Source organism: Amphiprion ocellaris, chromosome 16 (genome assembly GCF_022539595.1).
Source record: "Amphiprion ocellaris isolate individual 3 ecotype Okinawa chromosome 16, ASM2253959v1, whole genome shotgun sequence".
In the NCBI taxonomy this organism is placed as follows: domain Eukaryota; kingdom Metazoa; phylum Chordata; class Actinopteri; family Pomacentridae; genus Amphiprion; species Amphiprion ocellaris.
In genome coordinates, this window is record NC_072781.1 from 11,029,771 (window position 1) to 11,055,616 (window position 25,846).

The 25,846-nt window shown below is 41.4% G+C and overlaps 1 protein-coding gene across 2 annotated transcripts; it reads right to left on the minus strand.

Moving 5' to 3' along the window:
- Positions 1-23,851, minus strand: crtac1b (cartilage acidic protein 1b). 2 transcript variants are annotated; one of them, XM_023284934.3, is made up of 15 exons: positions 23,694-23,850; positions 20,492-20,682; positions 18,477-18,673; positions 17,963-18,099; positions 14,740-14,896; positions 12,358-12,492; positions 12,091-12,233; positions 8,280-8,416; positions 6,509-6,591; positions 6,108-6,208; positions 5,844-6,012; positions 4,578-4,723; positions 4,048-4,090; positions 3,792-3,935; positions 1-3,510 (listed from the first exon to the last, which is right to left on the minus strand). In XM_023284934.3, the coding sequence occupies exons 2-15, from the start codon at positions 20,674-20,676 to the stop codon at positions 3,383-3,385; spliced, it is 1,905 nt and encodes a 634-aa protein (XP_023140702.1). In that variant the 5' UTR covers positions 20,677-20,682; positions 23,694-23,850; the 3' UTR covers positions 1-3,382. The 2 variants fall into 2 exon arrangements, with proteins under 2 accessions (XP_023140702.1, XP_035810828.1); XM_035954935.2 differs by lacking the exon at positions 3,792-3,935 and having other exon boundaries at positions 23,694-23,851.
- Positions 23,852-25,846: the final 1,995 nt, after the last annotated feature.

Consider the following 25,846-nt stretch of genomic DNA (forward strand, 5'->3'; position numbering starts at 1 on the left):
TTGTGTTCCAGGTTTTATTTTGCAGAGGGACATCTCCACTCGCGATTTCATTCCAGGAGACAGAAACACAGCTGGAGCCTCTGGGACGCAAACAATGTGGCGGCAGTGACCGTGCCAGGCACGCAAACACACACACATACACATTAACACACGTGCACACACACAACATCCTCCTTGCTGATTGTTGGATATCATTCAGTTGCAATTTTCAGGTACCTTACACAGACTAGGAATGAATTTCTTAACATGTGTACCTTGTTCTTGGTGGACCGTATTCTGTTGTTGTAGTTATTCATATCATATGCACTTTTTCATGTTCTTCCACTTTATCCCTAAAATATGTGCTTCCATGTATTTCTAAAGTGTTCCAGCAAACTAATCCATCGCTGTGAATATTACATTTTATTTATTCTCTTGAATAAATCCCAGTCCTCACTGGACAATAGATTTTTGTATAATAACCTGTGATTTCACAGACCCCCTACATGTTTGGGTGGTCAATATATATACAGTAAACACTGTACACAGCAGGTTTGCGTGAATATTGCATGTACATATAGTTAAGAGTTGCCAAATATTAGCTGACTATTTTCAGTAGGATCCTTTACAAACTTAAGAATCAGCCAAAAATTCTACAACCCATTTCAACACATTTATAGGAAAATATACAAACTAGATTCACACAACCATGTCTTGGACAATAAATGACTACACCATTATTAGGACTGTGCAGATTGAGAAGGAGAGAATGTGAGCATTAGGGTTGAAAACACCTGTAGCCATGTCCTTTTTAAAGCGTGCAAGTTTTGATAAACACTTGTGGATCTTATTATACATGCAAACCGTGAGCTTACATATCAGTCACTTCAAGTCTGACCCAAGAGTGTGATTCAAGCTACAAAATAAGTTCCCACTCCATCCTTCCAATATCATCTCAACAGCAACCTCAGTTGAACCTCTTTGAGAAAACATATTAAAATATTCACCATGTGTGGACTCGGTCTCGCTGAACCCTCTGTAACTCTCGCCCTCCGCGGATTCTTTGGCTTACACAGAGAGCATGACAACATTGTCAACATGGATCCAGTAGAGATCCGTGGTGAGTAATTTTAATTGCTTTAACACATCCATCATCACTTGTTTATTAGTTTTTCATGCTCTGATGCCTCCTAGTTTTCATTTAAAAAAAATGTCTCAGAGAGAAATTAGTTCAGTCTCTAAATCTCAGCTGAAATGTTTGATATTTACAGGTGGCATCTGTGGTTCGGGTCCAGCTCATTAGTGGGCTCAAGGGCTGATGTCAAGGGGCCGAGCATGGTGCTGTATCTTAAATGGAATGTGTGAGGTTTTTAGGCAAAATATTTCCAAAATATATATAACACTTGCCTCAGCAAGTGAGAAGGGGTACTTCCATGAATCACACGCACACACACACACACACACACACACACCCTGGAGGACTTTACTGGCCAACACTTGATGAAGAGCATTATCCCCTGCTAGGACACTGATCAGGGTCTAACGCTGGATAAGATGAAGCTTGTGTTGCCTATTTTCTGTGCTGGGATCTCCAAGATGAGAACTGACGTTACCCTGCAGAATATGTGGGAGCAAAAAACTGTCAGTCAACATGCTGTCGACATCTTTTTTTTCTTTACTCTTTTTGGTCGTCTTCGTCTTTGCCAAAGTATTTATTCATTTCCGAAAACGTTTCAAGAAACGTGGCACTGACACCAAAAATATGTCTGTAGCCTTTAATAAAAATTGAAGATCTCCATGTGTTTTTTGAATTTTAGTGCACTATATTAAAGGCTTGATTGTGAGACCACCTCATTACATTTCAGGAATTGAGCAAGAAGAATTTCATTTGCCTGTGAAATATCCACACATTCTTCCTTTCTTCCATAATTTTTATGCTTTGTTTTTGTCAACAAACCCATAAAAATGACCAAAATCAACAATAAATCCAGCCTAATAAAAGAATATTGGCAATAGATCTTACTCCTCTGCACAGTTGTGGCTTAAACATTATTAAAAACACGTCTGTGACATGTGCCTTCATTACAATATACATGGGGATTGTTGTTTTTATTTAATTTGAAGGCAGTTCTATATACACCATCCTGCTGCACACTGAATCTGATAGTTCCCAGTTCTGAACATAGGCACAATTGACTTAACTACAGAGTCCAGGAAATCCCTAATTAAGTATTTAATTTATCTAAAAATATATTTACATTATGTCCTATGTAATACTATGGGATAGAATCAGAATGCCTCAGACAGAAAAGGGAGTTAGAAAGTAAAGCATATCATTGATTTTGGTCTTTTCATGCAATTTGGTGATAAAATCATGAAATAATTGTCGCGTTATACAGTGAATTATTTTAAAATGTCTAAATGTGCCTAAAACTTAAATATGCACATTTTAAATTATAAAAGAAATGATGGCAGCTTTTACTGCATTTTGAGACCAGCAATGTGAACATAGTGGGAAACCCACTTTAAGTGGAAAGCTGAGTTTTGCTTTAAGTGCTTCTCTTTGTCATTTTATCTTCATGTTATTGAAACATGCCCATTACTTTATTTGGGTGACCGGTTCAAGTACGCCTTCCGGCTGCTGTGCTTAAACAAATTAAAATGTGCTCCTGCCTCCTCTTGTGCTCACACACACATACGAGTGTGTTTATCTTCTTCTCTGTGCTGTTGTATTATTCATAGGTAACAAAATGTAAGCTACCATCGGAGACAGATGGTCTGGCATATGTTCCTCTATCCGACTGCCTCTTTGGACCCAGCACGCACACACACAAATACATGAGTACACACACAAAACCTAAAGCTCGGAGACCTCGTGTTCCTCAGCATCCCAGTAAGCCCATACTAAGACTGAGAGTGACATTATAAGGATTGGCGTAGTGGCATTGTTGAGATACAGATGGGGCCTCAGCGTGTCTCTAATGAATGTGGTCTGTGGAGCCAGTAGATCTATCTGCTGTATGTGCAGTGGTTTATACGCTGCAGCTCCGCTTATTGACTTGGCCTCAGTTCAGGTCCCACTAAGATAAGTGCCAGGTGATGACGTGAGGGCTCTGCGGGTGTGACACAGTTAGTTGTGAACCCCGTAGCTCCCAGCGAGCATGCTCCCTGTATGATTCTTGATAGTCCAGAGGGGGCCGGGAGCCAAGAGGTGACGCATAGCAGCGGTGACGAGATGGGCAAGGTTGTAAATAACTGATGGACAAAGATAGCAGAGATCCATGGAGGAGGAGGAGGAGGAGGAGTAGATTTTTTTTTTTTTTGTGAAAAGTTGGCTTTGAAAGTTTCTGTACATCCCCGTTCAACCATGGAGGCAATTGAGAAGGGGAGCAAACAGCTACAGCTACAGCAGTCCAGTCTGAAGGTGGGTGGAGATGAGTGGTAGCATGGAGACGGAGAGCAGCCAGAAAGAAAGGCCCGACCACTTGCGTTCCCCAGAAGACCGCGTCCCCCCAAAGTAAGCCACCTGGGCTGCAGAGAAAAAGGGAAAACAGAGAGGGCAGGGAAATGTTAGCCAACATGTGTGTCTTTATGGCTGAAAGACGGCTCATTCACATGGGGGAGTTAGTCATGCAAGACAGCGGGGTGCAGAGAGGGGACACAGCAGAGGAATGTTAGCACCTCTAAGCCTTTACTCCAAACCAGTGTAATTAAGGCAGCTTAATGCATCTCGTTCTCTGGCAGTGCTTCCTTTGTTCTCCTGATCTTGGTAATCCAGCTAAGTCTACCCTGACTCTGCCAGGACCACTCACCCACACAGGCTGACCCATCATCGTTGGGCTCAAAGCCCTGGTTGCATCTCCTCTTGGCGCGGCACTTATAGCTGCCATAGGTGTTGGTGCAGACGGGGCGGTCAGAGGGGCACACAGAGGGGAACTGGGTACACTCATCTTTATCTGAGGGTGGGAGGTGGGGAAGAGGAGGAAGGCAAAGGCACTTGACTTGAGGATTTTTTAAACAAGGAGACAAGCGCAGTGTTGAACAGGTGGACAAAACGTCTCAGCTTACCTGTGCAGCGGCCGTTCTCATTCAGAGCGAAGCCATGACCGCACTGCAAGACACAGTCAGTATGAAACAGGGAACTTTCACTGAATGGTCTGGTAAGTATAAAAACTATTGGAATCATATGCAGTCACCAGATCTGAACTTAGCTCAAAACTTGAGAAAAATCTGGGACCAGCTTTTTAAACAACTATCATCAAAACACTGAATAAAGGAGTGTGTTTGGAAGAAAAAGCATCCCTTAAGTGGAGTTTCATGGCAAGGAGCACTGACGTTGTTGTGACAGTCCAACAACCAATTTTGAGTCACTTAATGTTGGTTGATCTTTTATCTGTAGAATCTTGAAATTACTCTGATGGAACAAGTTTTATAGAAAATAAGAGAAGCTGAGTAAATTATTGCTACCAAATAAACCTTTCTATATCACTATCAGGCAGACCCAATAAGATATCTTCAAATCCTATCTGACATGTAGTGGTGCTATCTTTTGGATGATCTGAAGTTACTGTGAAGCTCATTATAAAGCACTTTTGTACCTCTATTTCCACAGTAGGAGTGACTTCCTCCTCATCTCGTGGATAGTGGATCTCCAGCACGGAGTTGATCTCTGAAGGCTCCAGCGGTCGGGCAATTGAGCGACCATCTGGCCAGTACACTTCCACATTGGTGGCCACATCCTTACCTGGGCAGGTAAGGATCATTTAGTAGAAACACAAGACTTGCAAATTAATCTTCATATTACCTTTACTTAGACTGCCAATAATCTCATGAATTATCTCCTGAATCTTCTCCCTTTCCTCTCTTTTTCCCTGACTGGCACTGTGTAAAGACAGAGTAGCACTCTCCAATCCTCTCTCCATTAACTATTTTAATCAGGCACAGAGAAAGCCCCTCTCCAGAAGCCCTCTGTAGCCCTTAATTAAAGTGGCATTTCTAATGTAAACAGATCTTGAGTTACCGTGCCAGACAGCAATCCACTCAGCAGGTGTGCTGCCTGAGAGCCAAAAAATATTTCACCTGATCTGCCGCCGCGTGACACCCTCTCATTTAGTGGCAGGGAGTGTATCTCACATGTGCACCAATGGTGATGCTGTTTACTGTGGAGTGTGGAGGTCTTTTCTGAAGTCAGGACAGTTTGCTGTTAGAATGTATTGTGGGGGCCACCAGAGTTGATCTGGTGCCTGGACAGTCCTGATACAGAACAGGCTCAGTGAGCAGGGAGCAGCAGTGGGTGGGCTACCAGGCCTGGACAGCCACCAGCTGACTATCCCAAAGGGGGACAAAGGGAGACCGGGAGCTGGTTCCTCACAATCTAGGCTGGCTTCCAGCTGCAGCACCTGTCCTCCTCCTTCTATCTGTCCGCCCAGCCCCCTCCCACAGACTACTTTCTCTCCCATGGGTGTCTAATCAGGCTGAAGGTATTAAAACAATGCTTTCCACATGCTTTCATTTTCCTTCTCACTGCTATTCTCAGTCAAATTCACTCTGTCTATGCTATGCATCCCTCAGTAGAGAAAAATCTAGTGAACAGCAACAGCAAGTTTCACAGAGAAAAGATAACTGAATTTTATATAATTTTAAATCAAATTTCTATGTGGTATTGTCTTTGGGTCAGATAAAACAAGAAATCTTTTTTACTATTAGGCAAAGCAATACCCCTATTAATCACAAAACAATTAGTAGATTAATTTCCAATTAAACAATTGGTACTTCCAGCCACTCGTGAAGATTACTTGTGGTTACACAAGACGTCTCAGGTTTGATCTATTCGCAGCTGTGTGATCATTCAAATGCAGTCGTACCGAGGCCAAAGTGTGCGACAGGCTCCATCTCACATAGGTATCCTGAGCCACCATCAATGATCCGAGTGTGAGGGCCGCTCTTCTTTGTGTAAACCACAACTTTAGCTCCTCTGGCAAAAGCACCAAACCTGGTCCTGGGAATCACTCGCAGCCATGAGTTGGCAGTGCCCTAAGACACAGGCAGAAACAGGGAATAGAAGAGTTTGGGGTAAAGATTAAGTGAAGCGCTGAGTGTTAATTTGCAGCTTCCTCACAATCTCTCACCTGGTTGACTTTGTAGACAGACAGCGGCTGTGCTGCACTTTCACCATGAGACACGAGCAGCTCCAGACGCCCGTCACCATCAAAGTCTGTGGCTACAGCTCCTGGGGATTCATCACAGCAATGATGCAGCTAACCACTTGAGGAAACAACCTTCATAATGTTTGTCATCTTCCTGTCGGTAAGCGTGAACATAATTCACCAATCTTAGAACTAACAATGTGGAACAGGTCTTTTTTTTCCTTTGCAGCACATGAGGAGACCACAGACTGCTTGTCTATGGAAGACACTCAGATCTCAAGTGGAGCTCTGATGCCATCTAATGGTGTGTTGCAGGAATAGCAGATATGGGAAACTCACAGTTAATAAAGCTGTGAGGCAGCTGTCTGTTCTGACACACTCACCGGTTCCTCGTCCTTCGGGCTCTGATGCCTCCCCGACATTCAGCTCTTCTATCTGGGGGTCTCCATGTTCTCTCCTGCTCACCCTGTCAAAACAACAGCACAGAAATGACGCAGAAAATCACAGCAAAACATTAATATTGCAACCACAGTGATGGAAAGTAGCCAAGTGCATTTACTCAAAGAGCGCACTTATGTTAGTTTTGAGGGACTTGAAGCATTTTAATCTTCTCCTCTTCCACTAAGTTTCAGAAAAAGACTGTATGTTTTACTTACCTACCTGTATTTGGCAACTTGTACATAAAAAAAAGAGCTAACTGTATATCATGTGAAAAATGATTGTAATGCACAGCCCACTAGCACATAAAGAAGGTACAATTAGCTCAAATTGACCAGCTACAACATAAAAATGTTATTTACATTAACAAATTAGTGATAATATTCATATACTTTAAATTTACTACAATCAATCAATGCTATCAATGCCTATAAAGTATTAAATTCTACTTTGTTGCTATATTAATGTCAACTATCAGTCAGATTATACATAAATTATAACGTTATAAATGCTACATACAGCTCAAATAACACACAGCTTATGCACCCAAACCTCACGCAAAACAAAACACAGACATACATAATCCAAGATAATTGACAACTGATAACACAGAAGTACCAGATGTGTTTCCCTTTTGTGTTTAATACAAGAGAAAAACCCTTCTTGCATGATTATTAGTATATTTCTAACAAAAAATTACTATAATATTCCCTCTAAAACTAGATAATTACTGATTTTCATCTTGCATCGTAATTAATTTTCATTGTTATTCTTGTGTTCTTATCTATTGTAACTGTTATCTTCCTCTGAAGCAATTTACTCAAACTTAGTTAAACAGGTTGATTTCACGTGACTTGGATGTTTGTGCGTTACCACCTGCCAGGTACTTTTACTAAGAAAAGCATTTTTTATGCAGCTTTCCTTGACTTAGAATAATTTAATATCACGGTACACTAATGTGCTGATCCTGGCTCTTCAACCACTGAGCTCAGCTACATATTGATTAGTTCTATTGAATTAATTAGCTCGGGCACAATAGTTTGAGCTTGTTTTCTTCAGTGCCAGAGAGCAGAGTTTAAATTAGCTGATTCATCTTCATAGCCGACAACGGCAGAGTCACGAGCTGAGGAGCAGTGACCCCTGTCAGGCCATCGTCGTGTCCAGAAAGATAAATTCCCCTCCAATGACCTGCTGTGCTGGAATATTCTGATCCAGGAAATCTCTGGGCCTTTAACTGATTATTGACATTCAGTATGAATTGACCCACCAGCTCATGGCAGCATTCACCAAGAGTTCTGCATCCTGTTCACACTAATATGCCAGATCAGATTTTTTTTCAGACAGGATGGGCTCATTCTACTCTTAAGCCTTCATAAGTGATATGTATCATATATTGCATTTTGAGAGCTGAGCTCATTAATATTATCTGGAGAGGAAGCCAAACCATGAGCCAAAAAGAGACCTAAAACTGTCTTAATGAAAGATTCATTCATGTGTGGAGGAGGAGGCGGGATGCCAGACTAGATAAGTATTCTTGGCTGGGAATTTTAAATTCTTCTCGGCTTCCACGCTCGGCTTCAGAATATTAAATCAAGACACAAGAGCAGTTCATTAAGCTCATCATCAAAGCGCTATTAAAAATGACGATCATGCTAGTTCAGATTCTGTGTACATATGTGTGAGTGTGACCGTCTTGTGCTGCTTCTGTCTTAGTACCTAAAGAGTCTGTTGGCAGACGGCCCTCTGTAGGCGATGTTATTGAAGAACACTTCCAGCTCGTTGTCATTGTCAAAGTCTGCAGCGATAACAGTTCGAACCGGGGACGGCATGGAAAACTTCTGGGATGCAATGTCCTGAGGAAAAAGGTACATCAGTGAAACACACACACAACCGATGACAAAAGCCAAACTCATGCAGGAAGACGTATGAATGCTCTGAACCCCAAAACCCAACAGTGGCTTTAAAGGGCATGTTACTTTTTTTTTAAAAGATTAAATTACAGTATTTAGAGCTGAAAACTGCAAAAACAAAATGTGAATTGCTGGTTTCTCAACTTTCTGATAGTCATTGAAATAATCAAGTGTAACGTGCAGGGCTGTCAGGAATATATCATAAGATTATATTTCAATAAAAATGATTTTATTCTACATGTCATGTTGAAATATTTGCCAGAAATAAGCCATTTGCTTTACCAAGATTCTGTAAAAAAGCTTTAAAAAAAAAAAAAATTTAAAAAAAATCTGCACAAGTGAAAAGCCACCAACCAATGAACCAGCAGTCACATGACAAAAATTCAGGGATTATTTCACAGAACTGGGTTGAACTGTAGGCTGTGTTCACACAAAGCAAACAGCAAAAGTGCATGGAAACAAATGAAAAATGTATGTAATTTTGTCAGTATTAGTAACAAGTGTGGGAACTTCCATTTCTTTTCTTAAAATTTTTGTATAATAAAAAAATCGAAGAATGCTAACGTTCTTCATTTTTTCTCTTTTTTATGACTGACATTTTTATGATGGTGGCATAATTTTGTTTTACTGCACAAGAGACATTTTTGAGTTCTCTCCGTTTCTAGCCAAGGTTGTGCTGTTTCCAGAGAGGTGCAGGACTTTATATTGAAAAACGGCACCACAGTGAGTTAAAAAAAAACAAAATAAAACACACCCAGAAACTGCTTCAGAGATCAGAGGGTTAAGTGACAAAATGTCTTTTATTGCCATGCCCATCACATGTTTGTTCACAGCAACGTCTAAACTGCTTGGTGTTCATTAAATTTCTATAATGATTCAGTTTTGTTGATTCATGTTGAATGAATGCTGTTCTAATTCAGTTATTTCATATTGTGTTTTTTAGCTTTAGGGTAATTTGGTAATAATCCAACACTTTCATAAACACGGCAAGTGTTCCGTTGGTTATTTTCTGTGATTATGAAATTACATTTTCAAATTCTATAAAATGCTGTTTTAAAATTAGCTTAGGCTTTAATGGAGAGGATGAGGCTGCAAGATTTTGGGGGGGTTTTTTGTTGTTTTTGTGCTTACTTACAAGGACGACACATTTACAGTTTGATTTCCAACTGAACTCCAACAGGTCCAGTATAAGAACACCTCAGTAACTGTCACTTATCAACAGAAGATTCTGTCAAAGTAAAGAATTTCATGCATTTCTACTTGAACTCTTTCTTGAACCTGCTGTTTTTAAACCTTGTGTGCACACACTGTTCGATAACCTGAAGGTCACAACTTCAATCCCCACCACAAACCTCACATCCACCAATAATCAATGTTCAGTCCTTGAGTTATACTACTCTGGTTAAGAGTTTCATCTAAAGATAAGAACAAAGACCCCTTTTTACATCCTCTGGCATTGGAGAAGTAGACGACAGCTTTCCTGCCCAAAAAAAAAAAAAAAAACCTCTCTGCAGCAGAGGAGTTTTTTTGCATGAGAAAGTAACAGATATCTCCCCGCTTCAGTGACACGGTGATAAGTCGGGAAAGAGTTATAGAGCAGCCCTTCACTCCCCCCAGTATTTACTCCCTGTTTTAATTATAAGGCTCATAAAGCTGCAGGGGTGGGGGCCGCCCACAGTGACCTTCTGCTTCTCAGGTGAAGGACAGGGGATGGCCATCTGAGGCCATGAGTGAGGAAGACAGGGACAGCACAACAATTATTACATTACTGTACGAGACAGATGTGCCATGAGGAAAAAGAAAGGGACCCTCATCTAAACTAATAGGCATTACAGAAACACTGGATTGCACAGGTACAGGGACAGGTAGGTAATAAACTCTGCCAAAAAATAAAACATTTGGGCTTTAATTTGATACATACGAAGTACCTCAAAATAAAAGATAACTATTTACAATCTTAGTAAGATTCAACTACGAAACATTTAAATATGTCATAAATATTAGATTATGAATGGAAAAACTATATTATTTTGTTGGAATAATGACATAAATAATAGGCTAAAATAACACTACATTCTAACCACTTTACAATGTTTTCTGATTTGCCTAAACAAAAAGTAAACCCTCTACTCGGGGCTTTGTCCATCTATTTAAATGTATATTCAGTACGTGTGGGTGCATTTCATGTGGGTGTCTGTGTGTGTGTTAAACCTATCGCAAGGAAAAACCCTCTGCAATAGATTTTAATTAAAGCACAAACAGGCCTAATCGGCACTTTCCACTAGCCGGGCAAGCTGCTGGTTCAGCCCAATTTAATTGGCGGTTTACTGAAGTGATACAACAGCTTCATTGTGCATGCCAAAGGTCATCACGGCTAGTAGGAGTGTCAGCTTGTGTGGGCGAAGGGGGTCTTAAATATGTTGTGGGCTTGTGATTTAACAATCTTGGTTTAAAAAAACATCGTCTAGCTAATTCAATTTGTCTCCCGTGTGTTTGTGTGCGTGTATGAGAGCCCAACATGTGTGTGTGTGTGTGTGTGTGTGTGTGTGTGTGTGTGTGTGTGTGTGTGTGTGTGTGTGTGTGTGCGTGTGCCGCTGATGGAATTGTCTCTGGGCTAAGCATCACACACATTAACCCCTCATGTGACCCCTATAAAGATGTCTCTTGTGACGTTTATCTCTTTGGTAAAAGATGCAGGTGCAGGCGGGAGCAGATAGATCACTGAGCATGAAAACCCTGCAGATTTACACGCAGCACGGCCCATCTCTGTCTCTGCCGCTGTTAAACATGGAGCACAAACCGATGCACACTGCCGGCTGTCTTTGCAGGAGTTGTCTATGGAGCCATTGATTGAGTAAATCACAGCGCCCCCCATGCGTCTTTAAATACCACTCAAACCCCAAAGTGGGCAAGCGGTGAGCAGTGCTAATTCACTAGGATTGATAACTCAGTGATTCACAGTGATAATCGGTGAGATTTGTTGGTTTTTGTTGTGCTTGTTCATTAGACATTGATTTTGGTCAAAGGAAGAAGAATAGAGACAGCAACCCTGGCAGTCAAACTCTCCTACATCAGCAGCAGCCACTGATTATTTAATGAAAGTGCATCATTAGACAAAGACCAAGGAATCCTACACTGCTGATATCTTCCTACACTGCTAGATACCACTACATTTAAGAGACGACGTGTATTTTGTAATTTGGGTCACGCCGGCCTTTAATGCCACAGCATGCCTCAAACAAAGAACTTCAAAAGCAAAACGAAGACGTTTGAAACCTTCATCATGACAGTGGAATCTAAGGGGCTGCATCTGATGATTTTTTTGACTTTTCAAAACCAACAATCACCTGCACTTTCCTTGATTTGCATATAGAGTATTTGGAGATATCGAAGTTAATAGAATTTACATGTTAAACACTCTTACTTCTCTCACTCATATGTACACATCCATATAGAGTCCACATCATATGTAAAGTTGAATGCATGTGCACATATTATCATGGCATGCGATAAAAGGTGACCATGTGGATCACGTCTGTATGCCTTTATGGTATCAGATCACCATATTCACTGAAAGCAAAGATTATCAGATATCCAGGAATTACATCTGTGCCCACCTTGAATTTTTGTTTGCGGTTATTCAGCTGCATGTAGAGGCGATGAGGTCCATTCCAATTCCCATAGACAATATCCGTCTTACCGTCACGGTTGAAGTCTGCCAGGGCCACCCCTCTGCCATGCTGCATGGGGTCCTCCACACCTAAAATGAAATGGTGATATGCTCTATTATACTATAAACTCTACCTTGTTTGTTGCTTTTGCACCAGATTCATATGATATGTCAAGAATGAACTGATCTACAAATAAGCACATATTATTCTCACCTGCCTGCTGTGCCACATCAGTAAAAGTTCCATCTCCGTTGTTCCTGAACAGGAAGTTGGCTCCGTACTCGTTGTCACAAAACACATCAGACAGAGTCTGACTGACGATAGGCCCCACCACGACGCCTCTGCCTCCTGCACAGATGGAGGTAGAGGCTCAGCAGTAAGAGAAAATTAGGCAGCTAAAAAAGGGTGAGCAGACAATTTTAGAAAGAAAAAACGTGAAGCAGGATAGGTGAGACAACAGAGAGAACAGAGGGAGAGAGAGATCAGCTCCATAACAAAAGTGAATGGTAAGAGATCATTACTGTCTTTCCAGGCCATTTGCTCTAAGCAGGGCAAGTCTTTCTGCTGACACAGACACTGACTCTGATGGGCTACATCCACACAAACACAGGTAAACACACCTAGACACAAGCACAAATACAAAGCACTATGGTGCAACACACTGAAAATCTCTTGCTTTAAGCAAAAACTAACAATAATTTTCTCTTCATGGGAAGATCTTCGTGACTGTTCAGTACACTCTAAATATTACCCCAAGATTTCCAATGACATTCTACAGAGGGAAGTATCTCACTAAAGTGTTCCATCTCAGACCAGCGGAGTTTAATTATGGAGTTGAAAGGGCTTTGATTGCCCTTCCAGTCTGCAGAGTCAGTGCTGTGAGTCAGGACTTGCTCCTGATTTAGTGGCCCGCTCCATCAGCCCAGACAAATATCACTCGCCCCCTACGGCCATAAACCACTAATGTCTCTCTGGAGATATGTAACCATTAGATATACAACTTCACTGACTGTCCCTCTGCTCTGATTAACGGCAGTTTGATGGCAAAGCCATCTACCGTACATCATTCACAGCAAATCTGAGCCAGCTCAAGCTGCCCCCCTGGTGGATCAGATAATATCCTGCATGTAACAAGAGCCGTAGATGATGAAGATTCATTTGGCTGCGCTCAAATACAAAGTCACCTCCTATTTCCAAAACTTAATAGAACATCAGCTTCAAGGACTTTCCAGTGGTTACAATAAAGTGTCACAGAGGCATCTTTTTTTACTCATGATGATCTCCGTTGTGAAGAAATAAATCATGGTGAAATTGTGCATTCTGGCATTTACTGTTCTACTCTTCTATTCATCACACGGTTAAGTTGATCCAAGTCACGATAGTGAGCTGAGGTGTGGGGATGAATTTCAGTGTTATTCAACAATAATAAAATAACACGTTCAAGGTCATTCATCCAGTTTCAGTATCATTTAAATGGCAGAAAAATCACATCAGATCAAATATTTATTGTCCTATGACAGAAAGAGGTTTTTTGCAGCAAAGAAACATTAAGAAAACAGTTTGCATTGACGGTAGAATGCATCCCACACACAGAAAAAAAAACTATAAAAACAAGTCTGTATGATAAAAACTGTAAAAACTGCAGCAAATAAAAATATGGATAAAGATAAAGCCTGTGCACAGTGGCAATGTGTGGGTGATTTGGAATAAATGTGCTTATTGCAAAAGGTCAATTTCAACCTGTTAAACCTAATTTTCACAGTCTAGAGGGGCATTCAGGAGATGATGGTTAGGATTATTTTTCACGATTACTATATGTGACATTTTGGCCTTCGTTTAATAGCTGACTGTATGAACTGACAGAATATGTTGGGAAGAGAACCTTGACAGGAGTCAAACTGTTCCATTGAGGTTATAGAGCATATTATGAGCTTGACCACCAGATCATCAGTTTTTTTGTGTGTGTGACTGTTGACTAGAAAACAGCAGATCATTGATTATAGTGGCCACTTTGACAATGATGCCCATTTAATTTAAGTTTTTCACATTCAGATTTCCATAACAGGTACAGGACTGACTTTAAGACAAATTCGTAAAATAAGATCGTCCACATCATGTCAACATTGAAAACATTTTCCACCACAAGATATGAAGTGTTTGTTGCCCTTTGATGAGGCAGACAGTGACGGAGCAAGCTGCATATAAACCACAAAGTGTTATATAAGGCTAGGTACGGCTGTGATAGATGCCACCTCTAGGCCGTTGAGCTGCTCTGATGTATGTGTGTGTCGCCCTTCCCTTTCGCTTTCATATGACTTTGACTGGAGTAAACAGCTGACAGGGCCAAAAGAGCCCACATGTTCTCTTTCTTCTTCTCCCTTTTACCTTTTTTTTCCCTGTCTGGCACTTCTCCAGCTCTCTTACTCGCCCCCCTGTCCAGCTCCCTGTGTGTGCTCAAGTCCTATATTTCAGACTGTACGGGTACAACAAGCACACGCTCCTCTGCAGACGTCTGTATAAATCACACAGCAGGTCCGGTAGTGCTAGGTGATCTCAGAGCTATGGTCTACGTCACAGTCAGTTCTTCATACCTACCGATGAACTTGTTGACTCCGGCCTGCTCGGCCACGTTGGAGAGAGCAACGACGCCCTGCGAGAGGTCACTCGCTGATTCATCCATTTCTATGAGAGCATGAGGACCGACGTTCCCACTGGCGTAGTTAGCTATGTAGATGGCATAACGGCCTGTACCCTGCATGAAAACAAATAAGGTTTACATTTATTGATATTTCTATATACCATGTAGCATAACAGGAAACCTGAAGAGGCATGTTTAGCTGGATGTGAAATGAAGATTGACCAGAATCCTTTAAAGGTCCCAATTCAACAAATGTATGTATATCTGTATTTTTTTTTTTATTTCAGTTCACTTTCAGTGTCTGTCTTCAATTTTCAGCATCTAAACCAGCTAAACCATTACAACAGAGATAATGAAAGTGGTGTTCATAGCATTTAAAAAAGGAATTTTAAACAATTTAACACCACCATCCTTGTCCAAAACCAATTTATTCCAAACAGTGAAGCGCCTTTTACCACAGTAACAAGGACTTTGTTTCTAGACAGATGTAGATATACAGTGTGGCCTTTTGTTCCAATTCTTCCACTGCCATCAGCACAGAAACAGAATTTCATTTACCTCCCTTGTTTTGGAGTGGAGGCACAAGTAGCACTAGTGCATTAGTTTTAGACTTTTTGGCCACTTGGGGGCAGCAGAAGCAAGCAGTGAACACAACATTGACATATCTATTCATCCATTTGTTCTTATCCTTATTTTATCCTTTACAGTAGCCAGAGCTTATCCCAGCTGACACTAGATAAGAGGCAGAATACACCTTGGACAGATCACCAGTCCATCACGGGGTGAAACACACACATCACCAGCTTTTATATCAATGCCAGTATGCAGCAACATCTTCATGTCTTTGGACCACTTTTTTTTTATTTGGACACCTAGTGAAAATAATTTATTCTGTTTTCGCTCAGGTTTATTGTCTCTACAAACTCTTGAGGGGAATGTCTGGTTCGTTAGCTGCTAAATGTTCTACTATGGTCTTGATCTGGTCATGTCGGTGCCCGTGTGCCATTTGGCGGTGAGCAGTTTGTGTTCAGTGGGGTTTTTAGAGCGTTATTATACAAAACAGCTGCCTTCTACAGCAAAACAAGTGAAGAAGAACAGCGAGGTTGCCGGACAGCTAAGCAATAACCTGAAGCTTAATATAGAGGGCTGCAGGTTTGTGCACTATGCAGCTTCTTTGTCATTGTCATTCACGTTGCCATTTGATACACTATACTTACTTTAGATAAAAAACCAAATGATTTCCTATTAAAAAAAACAAAATCGCATAACATCAGACTTATCCTTAAACCATCTTTTTTTTATTCTTCTCCTGAACATTATGCACCTTTTTCCCAATTAAATCGTTCCTTTCCCCGCTTTATCTCCCCTTACCCTCTGTTTTACCCCCTTTTCTCAGCCTCCCTCCCTACTCCTTCCCCTGCCTCCCTTTGGAGATTAATTTCACACTCCATTATCAGTCAGAGTCCCTGCAGACACAAACTCACAGACGGAACCACACTAATAGACTACACACTCGATTCCAATGAGCTTTCCCACCAGGCCTAACATATTTCAATCAATACAAACACATGAACATATGCAAAGGCACACACGCCATTTCGCCATTTGTGTTAACGTTACTATATTTGCACAAGACAAGAAGGTAAGCGAGCCTGGCTGATGTAAATGTCATTAAGTGTAACATTATGGCATGCTGTGGGAGGAGCGGGCTTCACACACACACATGCACACACTCACATACACACTCAGACCTCGAGTAGAATGAAAATGAACTACAATGAAAAAACCTGAAGGCCAGTGGCAGTTACTTAACAAACTTAAAAGTCAATGATTTTTCAATAAGCCTTCACCCAAGGCTAATTTCTGTCACTGGGATCGGCATTGTGAATAGTGTGACATGCATGCCTGCAAAAGTGCATGCTGTGGCAAGGACTGCAGATCCTTTACATCAATCTCCACAGAGAGGAAAGAATAAGCTCCCACCTCTAATGTAGCCTTCTTATTCTTTCCTTGCCACAAAACGTATATTGTGCCATTTTATTGCACATTATTTAACATATTCCAATCATTCTGACCTATAAAATCCATTTATTTTTCCCTCCTGCCTGCCAGTTCAAAGTGAACCGATCCATCAGCTCAATGTGAGGCCCCTCAATATGTCACCTTCATCAGTTTGTGTAAGAAAAATGATGGGATGTCACTTTCAAGGAGACTCGGAAAGACAAAGCGGTTGGATGACAAATCCATCTTTATTTCTAGATAAAACTTTATTTATGAGTAAACAAGATCAAACACATTAGCTACCTAGCTGACTGCACAGCGTGCGTTTGGTTTTTGGCCCGTGTAACCTTCCGCAGCCGTTCCAGATATGTTCTAATAAAACTTGTTCAGCAATAGGAAAATGAGTTCTCTCTCTGTCGGCCTGCTGGAACCAGCATGCAAGAATGCACATCAGGGCTTTGGCTTCTCCTAAAAAAAAAATTATGCCATTAAAAGCAGATATCTTTCCAATCGGTTTGGCAGCTGCACAACCTATCAGTGCTCAGTGGGACGGGACTGTGGTTTAAAAAAATCTATTGTAATCCCTACTGTCCTCTTTCCACTATTACCTTCTTTATCCTGCCCCTGATCAGAAGTAAGGACTGCATGTGTGAGAGTGAGATAAGAGACAAAGAAAGAAAGCGTGAGCGTGTCAGTCGGAGAGAGTTTGAAAAAAAAATGGGAGTAAAGAAGGAGGAAAAGGAGGAAGAAAACAATGAGAGAGGGATTGAGAGAAAGAGAGAAAACGCTACGGGCAGAAAGCAGTAGTGTGCAGTCATCATTCCTCCCCTCGTACGATGTTCTATAAAACAAACGAGCCCTGGCTTCTGTAATTACACTGGTGCGATGGACAGAAGAGAGAAAATGGCACACCATTCCCCCAAATGAACTGTCATAGCACATGCTGAGAAGGGCGGCGTAGGCAGGGCATGAGTTATCACTGGTAAACAAACAGAAGCACCCGTGCATGTACGCACAAGACACTCCAGGGAGTTTGTGTGTGTGTGTGTGTGTGTGTGTGTGTGTGTGTGTGTGTGTGTGTGTGTGTGTGTGTGTGTGTGTGTGTGTGTGTGTGTGTGGTGCAGATCTACATACGCTCTACTCTGTATAAGTGTGTGTTCATGTGTGTGTGTGCAGTACCTTTCTGTCCACACAGGCCACTGAGCGCCCAGACATGGGGTTGGCCACGTCTCTGTGCTCATTAATATCATCGCTCAGCAGATCTTCAAAGCGTCCATTACGAAACTTAAACAGCTTGTCAGAGTATGTTGCCCGACCTTGATGCACAGAGACACAAAGTTCAGGAGAGGCGAAGCTTGTGCGGAGTAAAGAGGCATTATGCAATACGAGAACCGTGGGTGATTGGAAACAGGAGAGCTCTGCTGTGGCTGAAAGTGAGAAATGTGATACGGGAGTTTTTATAAAAATGACAGAGGTGAGGTGTTGCGGTTTTGGCGGAGTGCGCGCTGCGTAGTTCTCAGATTGATTAATAGCAGCGCAAAGCTTATCTGTTATCTGATGAAGACTCAGATGAGATAAGCTTAATATCTGCATATGGACTCTCCTGCTTTGTCTCTGTATAAGAAAAGAGGTACAGTACAGCTCCAGTGTGCACATTTGAAATTTGACAACAGTGAATCAGCTGGTACTGTACCAGAGAAGGCGTTATTGGTGTTGAGGACATAAATCTCCTCCCGTCCGTCTCCATCGATGTCACATGCTGTCACTCCGATGGCGTTGCCTTGTCGGTCTCTCAGGGCGTAGAATGGGGAACTGCGGTTGTCAACAGCGATGTTGACAAGCCTTTTCCTCTGCCTGTCGTACTTTAGCACCAGATTTGGTCCATTGTAGCTGTCAACAGGCAAAAATGACTGTTTTAGTTCAATTAATCACGAGTAGCGACTAATCGTGCTGCCTAACAATGTTGTAAACAGTGTGTGGGTGTGTGTTGATCCGTTTTATAGATTTTCAAATCATTTGTTTTGCACCTGGGAAATTAGAGCTTAGCACTAATTCCACACGAAGCTTTCTGTGTAAGTCAGAAAATCTTCCTCAGGTGATGTCACTTAAGGAAAACTACATCTTCAGTTGCTGCAACTTTGAAAATTAGAACTAAGTGAACAAAGCTAGCAGCTTGAGGCTACATGAATGGATTTGCACTAGATTAGACGTCAGGTTTTGACAAGAAAGGAGAACATTTAGATTAGAATATATCTTTATCTTAAGCTGCATCAATTTTAATATGTTCTGCCTTGTTTCAGCTCTTTTCATTTACTTTTAAAACCTGTTCAGTCCAGATTCCAACAAATCTACAGTGTAAGAGTTTTGTGCTGGATCTTCTTAAGTGGCCTTCATGACTAGATATCCATCAATCAAATTATTACATTATCAAATATCCTTACTTTTACTAAAATACAGGACTCTTATGCATAATGAAAACAACTCAACAACTTTAAGTTAACACCACCTGTTTTAATCATTTGCACTTTTCTGAGAAATCACGTCTTTGTTGTGATGTTGGCACATCAAAATTTTAGATACCCACGAGCCTCAGGTGCTGTTGCAATAGAGCAGAGATGTCAGTCGAATGGTGAGGAATTTTAATTTAAGTTGCAGATTATATTGTCAAATTCTTTCAGATAGAATTTTTAACTTGGTGGTTGGATGTTGCATCATGGGAGAGGTAGTTAACTTCTCCCATAAAAATGTTCCACTCTGTTGATCTGCTACTGGACGGTGTGTGCAATTCAATTAGATTTGTCTTTCAACAACAGAAAATAACTGCAAACTCTCTTACGATTTTTGATTCGAATGCTGATCCTGAGTGTTACTCAGAATTACAGTTTATCACCTTTTCAGTGGACCAACAAAAATCAGTAAGAGGAGTACAGACACACACAAAAACTTTAAATAAACAAATGTTTTTTTCTTCACGGAAGACCACACCATTTACAGAAAGAAGTGGGCTGTGAAATAAGTTGTCTGGCTGCATTCTTTATTCCATTAATATCAGTACAAGTTTTTATATCTGGCACATACACACTGTTTTACCTGGAACTGACTACTGATTTTAGATTTTTTCAGGGTACCAATTTAAACTATAATCCTGTGATACAACCAAGAAGGGTAATGCAACAGCTTGCAGGTAAAATTAGATATTTAGATTACTTAAATCTCTTTAAGGTTTGGACATATACTGCAGAAGCCATGCTGTATTTGAGTACAGAAGATCAGTGTCATAAAAAGCAATTCAACCTTAGATTTGTCTGATAACAAACAAAATTGTTCCTTTTGGGATGCTCTCGTGTCCAGGTTTATGGCTAAATGACATTTATTAAGCAGGGTCATTTTGGTTTATCTATATTCTGTTAAGCATTGAGAAATTCATCGCTGCTCCACTGGATAGAAGCAGGCTTGCAAAACTCTTCCAGTCGATGGTGCTCTATTCAATCACACCCATTTCCATCAGCTGAGTTAGCCTCGGGGGCAGCCTTACCATCTCATCTCAGTTTCATTTGCCTTTGTCTTTAACCTTTTGCTTGTGAAAATGACAGTGCATTTCCATTTTACCCTTTAGAGTTGGATAAAAACTATATTTTAACTATGTGAGAAGAGCAAGAGAGTAAATCTGATTTTAAGTGAGAAAAGGCTTTGTCTGCTGCTCCTCACCCAGCTACAAATATCTCCAGGTCTCCATCCCCGTCTACGTCAGTGACGGCCACGCCATAGTTGAGCTGGGTGGGGTTGTTCTCATAGTCCGGAGGAAGGACGGTCTTGGTTATAGTAGAGAACATGGGCTCTGATCGCTGAGCCAAGGCGAGGGCAGGTGGGAACAAAACCAGCCACAACAACATCCTCACCTGAAGGGCAAAACACACCATTTGCAACATGAAATCAAAGAAGACTCCCATCTTTCTGTGTGTCTCTCTTGCATCTCCAAAAACCATCTTGCTGACACTTTTCCTTTTCTTCTCTGTCGAATTAGTTTCCCAAAAAATTTATGAGCTCAACAAAAGTGCTGGGATCCTAGGGACTAAAAAGCAGAACAATACTGAGACACGAATATATACACCTAAATTCACACACAATGCTCTTCGCCTGGTCTACAGCACACATTTGTCCTGCCGCTTGATCGAAATGAAAATCAAATAAAAACTGTAAGTCATACATCTGCAAACTGCAACACATGCCCCTTGTTGCTAATTCTCCAAATCCATCGCTGGGCAAACATCGTTGGCAGAGCTTTCTGCTATACTCGGACATAAAGATGAAGATATACCACCGCAATCAGCAGCGTTCTGCGGGGTTAGATCTGAACAACCCATCACATGCAGACAGGCTGAGGAATTACAGGACAGAAAATCCATACATGTAGCGGGGCATTATCCACAGGCCAAGTGAGCTCAGAGGAAACCAATATGACCTGATATAACAGACCCGAGCTTCTGTTTCCTCAGAGGTAGCGACCAACTCTAAATTGGAAAGGCTTTTTTATGGATAAAAGGGCTCTGTGATGTATAAGTGTCCTTTTATTGGTATTAGATAAAAGCGGAACATAGAAGAATTGATCCAATTCGACTTGTGAAGTGCAAGCAGAAGTAGAAATGGGGTTTCTGATGCTCAGACTGGGGGGAAAAAAAGGAGTGAAACATGGCAGAGAAGGGAGACAAGGGAGAAAGGAAAGAGAAGGGTCACCTTCCGAAGCCTAAAATAAAACACTCATCATCAACAGCACTGCAAAACTTTTACACATGCAACACACAGGAAGTAAATGCCATTTACAAGCTGACAACTTCATTTTTCCTGCCCGTGGATTTATGAACGCAGCCTTCGTCACAGTCCTCATTCCATCTGTAATGCCACTGAGATGTTCACATCTCTGCTTGCGCACCGCTGCAGATTCTCCCTTTCTGCTCCGAGTGTCCAGGTGATGTATGGCTCTTTAACATCTCCCTCAGCAATTCAATTTGAGATAAAACCACTGTGGTGTTTGAGTAATACTCTCAAAAAGCACATCGGCAGGGAGAGGAAGCACCTCCACTGACACCTGCAGAAATATGGCGGGGGCCGACGCTGGCTCTCTGGGAAGGCGGCATGGCGATAACACTGGCGCTGGAGCTGGTAGCAATGTAGACTGTGGCTGTTAGCAAGAAGGGTTAATTAACAACACTGGGCAGTCAGGAAGAGGCAGTTGGAAAAGGATGCCATGACAAATGAACAGGCCAGTTCCAGACTACAGGAGGCAACTATACGGACTTGCTCATATACCCTGTGTTAGATAGAGGAAGTGGGCTATAAATTAAAAAGGAGAAAAACTAAACTTGAAAAGTTAAAAAAAAAGTGTAATGGAAGAGGGTACCATCTTTTGCACTATTATTCTGTGACAATGCACTGCAAAGCAGACGATAAAAACTGCTTGTCAATGATACAGTTTCTACTCAGAAGAGGACATTTAAATGAAATTTAATGAGACATGGCTTCATTCTTGTGCGAAATATTTCAGTTAACAGTAGCCTGACAATAGAGAAGAAGTATCTCCCTCACAAAAGTAACAACCAGTGGCTAGAGGGCTGCACAAAAAGGTCAGACGAGCGTTTGAAACCATTGGGGACTTTTCAGTTTGATAAAACTACAGGGTGCTGCATTATCCAGTCAAGGGCATGCAGTCACTTTGTTTACTGCAGTCAAGTCCAAAACATCCCACTCGAGTCATCAAGTAAAGTTGGAATGTGACTTTTCGACAAGCACAAATCCAACCAAAACCATTTGATGCACTCATTGGAGTTTTTATGATGTAACATGTGCAGGGTCAACAAGCATTAATATAAAAGAAAGTCATTTGTAGTAAACCAGCCAAAGACCATGAAATAAGCCAATGTGTTGTTTGAAGCAGAGAAATGTTTTCGATTTGGTTATTTATGTTGGCATTAAGAGGCCATTACCACAGCATGCAACATCAGCATGTGCTTTCTGGAGCGTTCCTGCCCAGCTCTGATCCTGATAACACTGCGACAAAGAGCCAGAGCAACATCTCCAGCTTCAAACACACACTTCTAGAAGCTTTTCTCTGTGAAGGACACCCTCACTGCAGAACACACATGCACACACACACACACATATACACACACACACACACACACACACACACCCACGCCCACACACGCACGCACACACACACATGCACACACACAAAGTAGTGTACTAGTGAATTACACTTAAGCTTCAACAATCAACAATTGCAAGTAATGTTAAGCTCCAGTTCATCCACAGCAAACACACACACACAGCTCAATAACTCATCATATCAGCAGTTGAAAGCATCACTCTAGTTAGTAGTTGTGGAAGTTTTTATAGAACATTACATCCATATTGTGTATCGACAATTGAATACATGTATTTCTAATTTAAAATAATATATCAATCTACTTATCTGAAACATAAAATTCAGTTAAATGCACGTCACTCCAAATTTATGCCAAGCAAAATGAGCAAAAAGCACCTCCTTTAAAATAAGAAACAACTGAAGAAATAACCAGCAAAATGTGCAACAGTGTTTTTAAAACACATGCAACTGCTGCAATAATTACTCTATTTACATCTAAATTTAACTATCTGTTCATCTGCATTTTTAAGTAAATCCACTTTATGTGAAGCAGCACTTCAATCCGTTGTAGCTGCAGGTGATGATTAAACACTATTAAATAACCAAGGGTCGGATTTTTTTATTTATTTTTTTTTGCTCTGGAAAGAAAAGTTGCGCACAGATCGGGGACGGACATCAACTTTGTTCCTTGCAGCACATCCCGGCAGTTATCCCAGAGGAAGACAGCAGCCTCAGCAGCAGGAGAGAAAAAAAACTCAGGTTACTCACAGATGCAGAGACGCTCGGAAACTCCAGACAAATCCTCCAGCGATTGACAGCAAAGCGAGAGAGAGAGAGAGAAAAAGAGAGAGAGAAGGACTCAGGGAGATAATTGTGCTGTGGATACCGCCGTTATCTCAAGGGTTTTTCCCACTTATTCCCTTTACACAACTTCCAAAAGATTTGCTTTATGAAATCACTTGTGTGAGATTTCAGCCAATCGCCGCGCGGCTCGCCGAATATCTAATCGGGCAGCCAATGAGGGAGCAGGGATGCTGCGGGTGGGCGTGTCCCCAGGTGTTTATTAGAATGTGGCGGCGGGGCGCAGCTGGGACGGAGATGCGGAGCTTACTCGGTTCAGTTGGGATGGTCTGACTCCTGCCCCATGCACGTGTGATTCTGGATGAAAAGATTGGAGATATCCCGGGATATCTAGCGTCCTGATTGGCGTGAAAAGTATTGTTCTGTACAGGCTGACTGATTTGAGTTTGTAACTTCAATAATTTAAGCATGATTTGCTTAGACGATCCTCACAAGTCCACTGAACCTACATTTCCCTCACATTTTTTTTTAAAATCCAGAATGAGGGTTTATTTAATTGGAGCTAAATCACTATTTTTTCACATTTCAGGGATGAAATTTTGAAGCATGTGCAGCTGTGACGTCAAAATATGGGTTTAGTGGGTCAACTGCATGGAAAATTTTTTGCGATTTGTCTTATTATCCTTTTGAATTTTTTAGTCCTATTATCCTTTGGTAATAGCTGAGGAGTCACTCCAACTTCTAGGCACCCCAAACAAAGCATTAAACTATAGATTCAATGTAATTTTAAAAATTATTAACACAAATTGTTTATATTCATCTTCATAGAGTCAAATCTTTAATTTTACACATGGATCTACTTGCAAAAAACAACACTAGGTGTTGTGTTTGATGTAGCAGTGACCTGACCGAAGCAAAAGAAAGCAATTAAAGTAGCCTAACCGAATGCGCACTTCCAAATAAAACGGTGAGTGCTCAAATTGCCTCTTTTATGTTATCTAAAGAGCACCAGAATGCTGTGTCAGCTGTGTGTGATGAATAAAAGAAATAAAACAACAGTATCGCATTTGCATAGAGCATATTACAAGCGTCGATTGCAATGATCCTCAAAAATAATAGATAATTCTCTCTCAGAGTGATGAGCAAAAAGTTAGTGTTCTGTCTCATAACAGTCAAAAGTGTGAGTGTGTGTGAGGGAGAGTTTGCAGGTTTACTGCTGCTAGATGTATAATTCTTATGTCATGCTTCACTGAGTCCAGCCTCCCAGAGACCCCCAATGAAATGAGTTGTGCGTGTGTATGCGTGCGTGTATGTGTGTGTGTGTGTGTGTGTGTGTGTGTGGTTGCGTAAGGCCTGGTGAAATGAGATGTTCACATCCCAAGGACGTCTCCCACCATAATTTAAACTCACTGGTGCTGGAAGACTTCAAACTGAAAGTGCTGAAGTCATAAACCAGTGCACTTCTGTCTTTACTGTTATTGTCTGTGATCTGCTGGTGTAAATCTGCAGGCAGGTGGCTGTGACTCAAACAATGCAAATACGAGGACAGAAACGGGAAGCTTTTCCTTGTTGTGATTACTGCATATTGACTTCAGGCTCTCAAATGAAGAGCTAGAGTCAATGGTGCTTCTCACATGCACTGTTTCGCTCCTCTTTAGTCGCAGTTTATCAGCCCTCATTTGATTTACAGGTTGCAGAATTCTGTGATGTGGTCACAAAATGCAAAGGGTTAGAAAAAGTGAAAAACCTCCAGGCTTGATTTACTGCTGCGCATGATACCTTCAGCTATTTACTTCCTGATCTACAGTCGCTCACAAGGGAGACCAGAATGTTTTTTATTTATGAGGGGACAAAGAGACATCTATCAGCCCTCAGCTGACGCCAGTGACAGTGTATAGTGTGACTTTGAGGCGGAAAGTGAATTGTATTCCTACCCCTGGGGCACACTGGGACAAATCCCAGACACGATGTTGTGGTTGGGGATCGTTTCTGTCAGCGACACCCTCTCATCCAGGGCTCCTCACCACCGTACCTCACTCTCACTCGTCGTCAAGGTCGTGCCCCCCCTTTCTCCCGCCCTCCTTGGAGGCAATGATCTTAAAATAGAGCTTCTTTAAGTG

What these genes read in the sequence shown, in the direction of transcription:
- crtac1b (XM_023284934.3), bottom strand. Translation starts at nt 20,676, where the DNA reads ATGTTGTTGTGGCTGGTTTTGTTCCCACCTGCCCTCGCCTTGGCTCAG. An exon ending in CGGAGTCAACAAGTTCATCG is followed by an intron (nt 12,493 to 14,739) that starts GTAGGTATGAAG and finishes CCATCTGTGCAG; the next exon opens with GAGGCAGAGGCGTCGTGGTG. An exon ending in CTGTCTACAAAGTCAACCAG is followed by an intron (nt 6,013 to 6,107) that starts GTGAGAGATTGT and finishes CCTGTGTCTTAG; the next exon opens with GGCACTGCCAACTCATGGCT.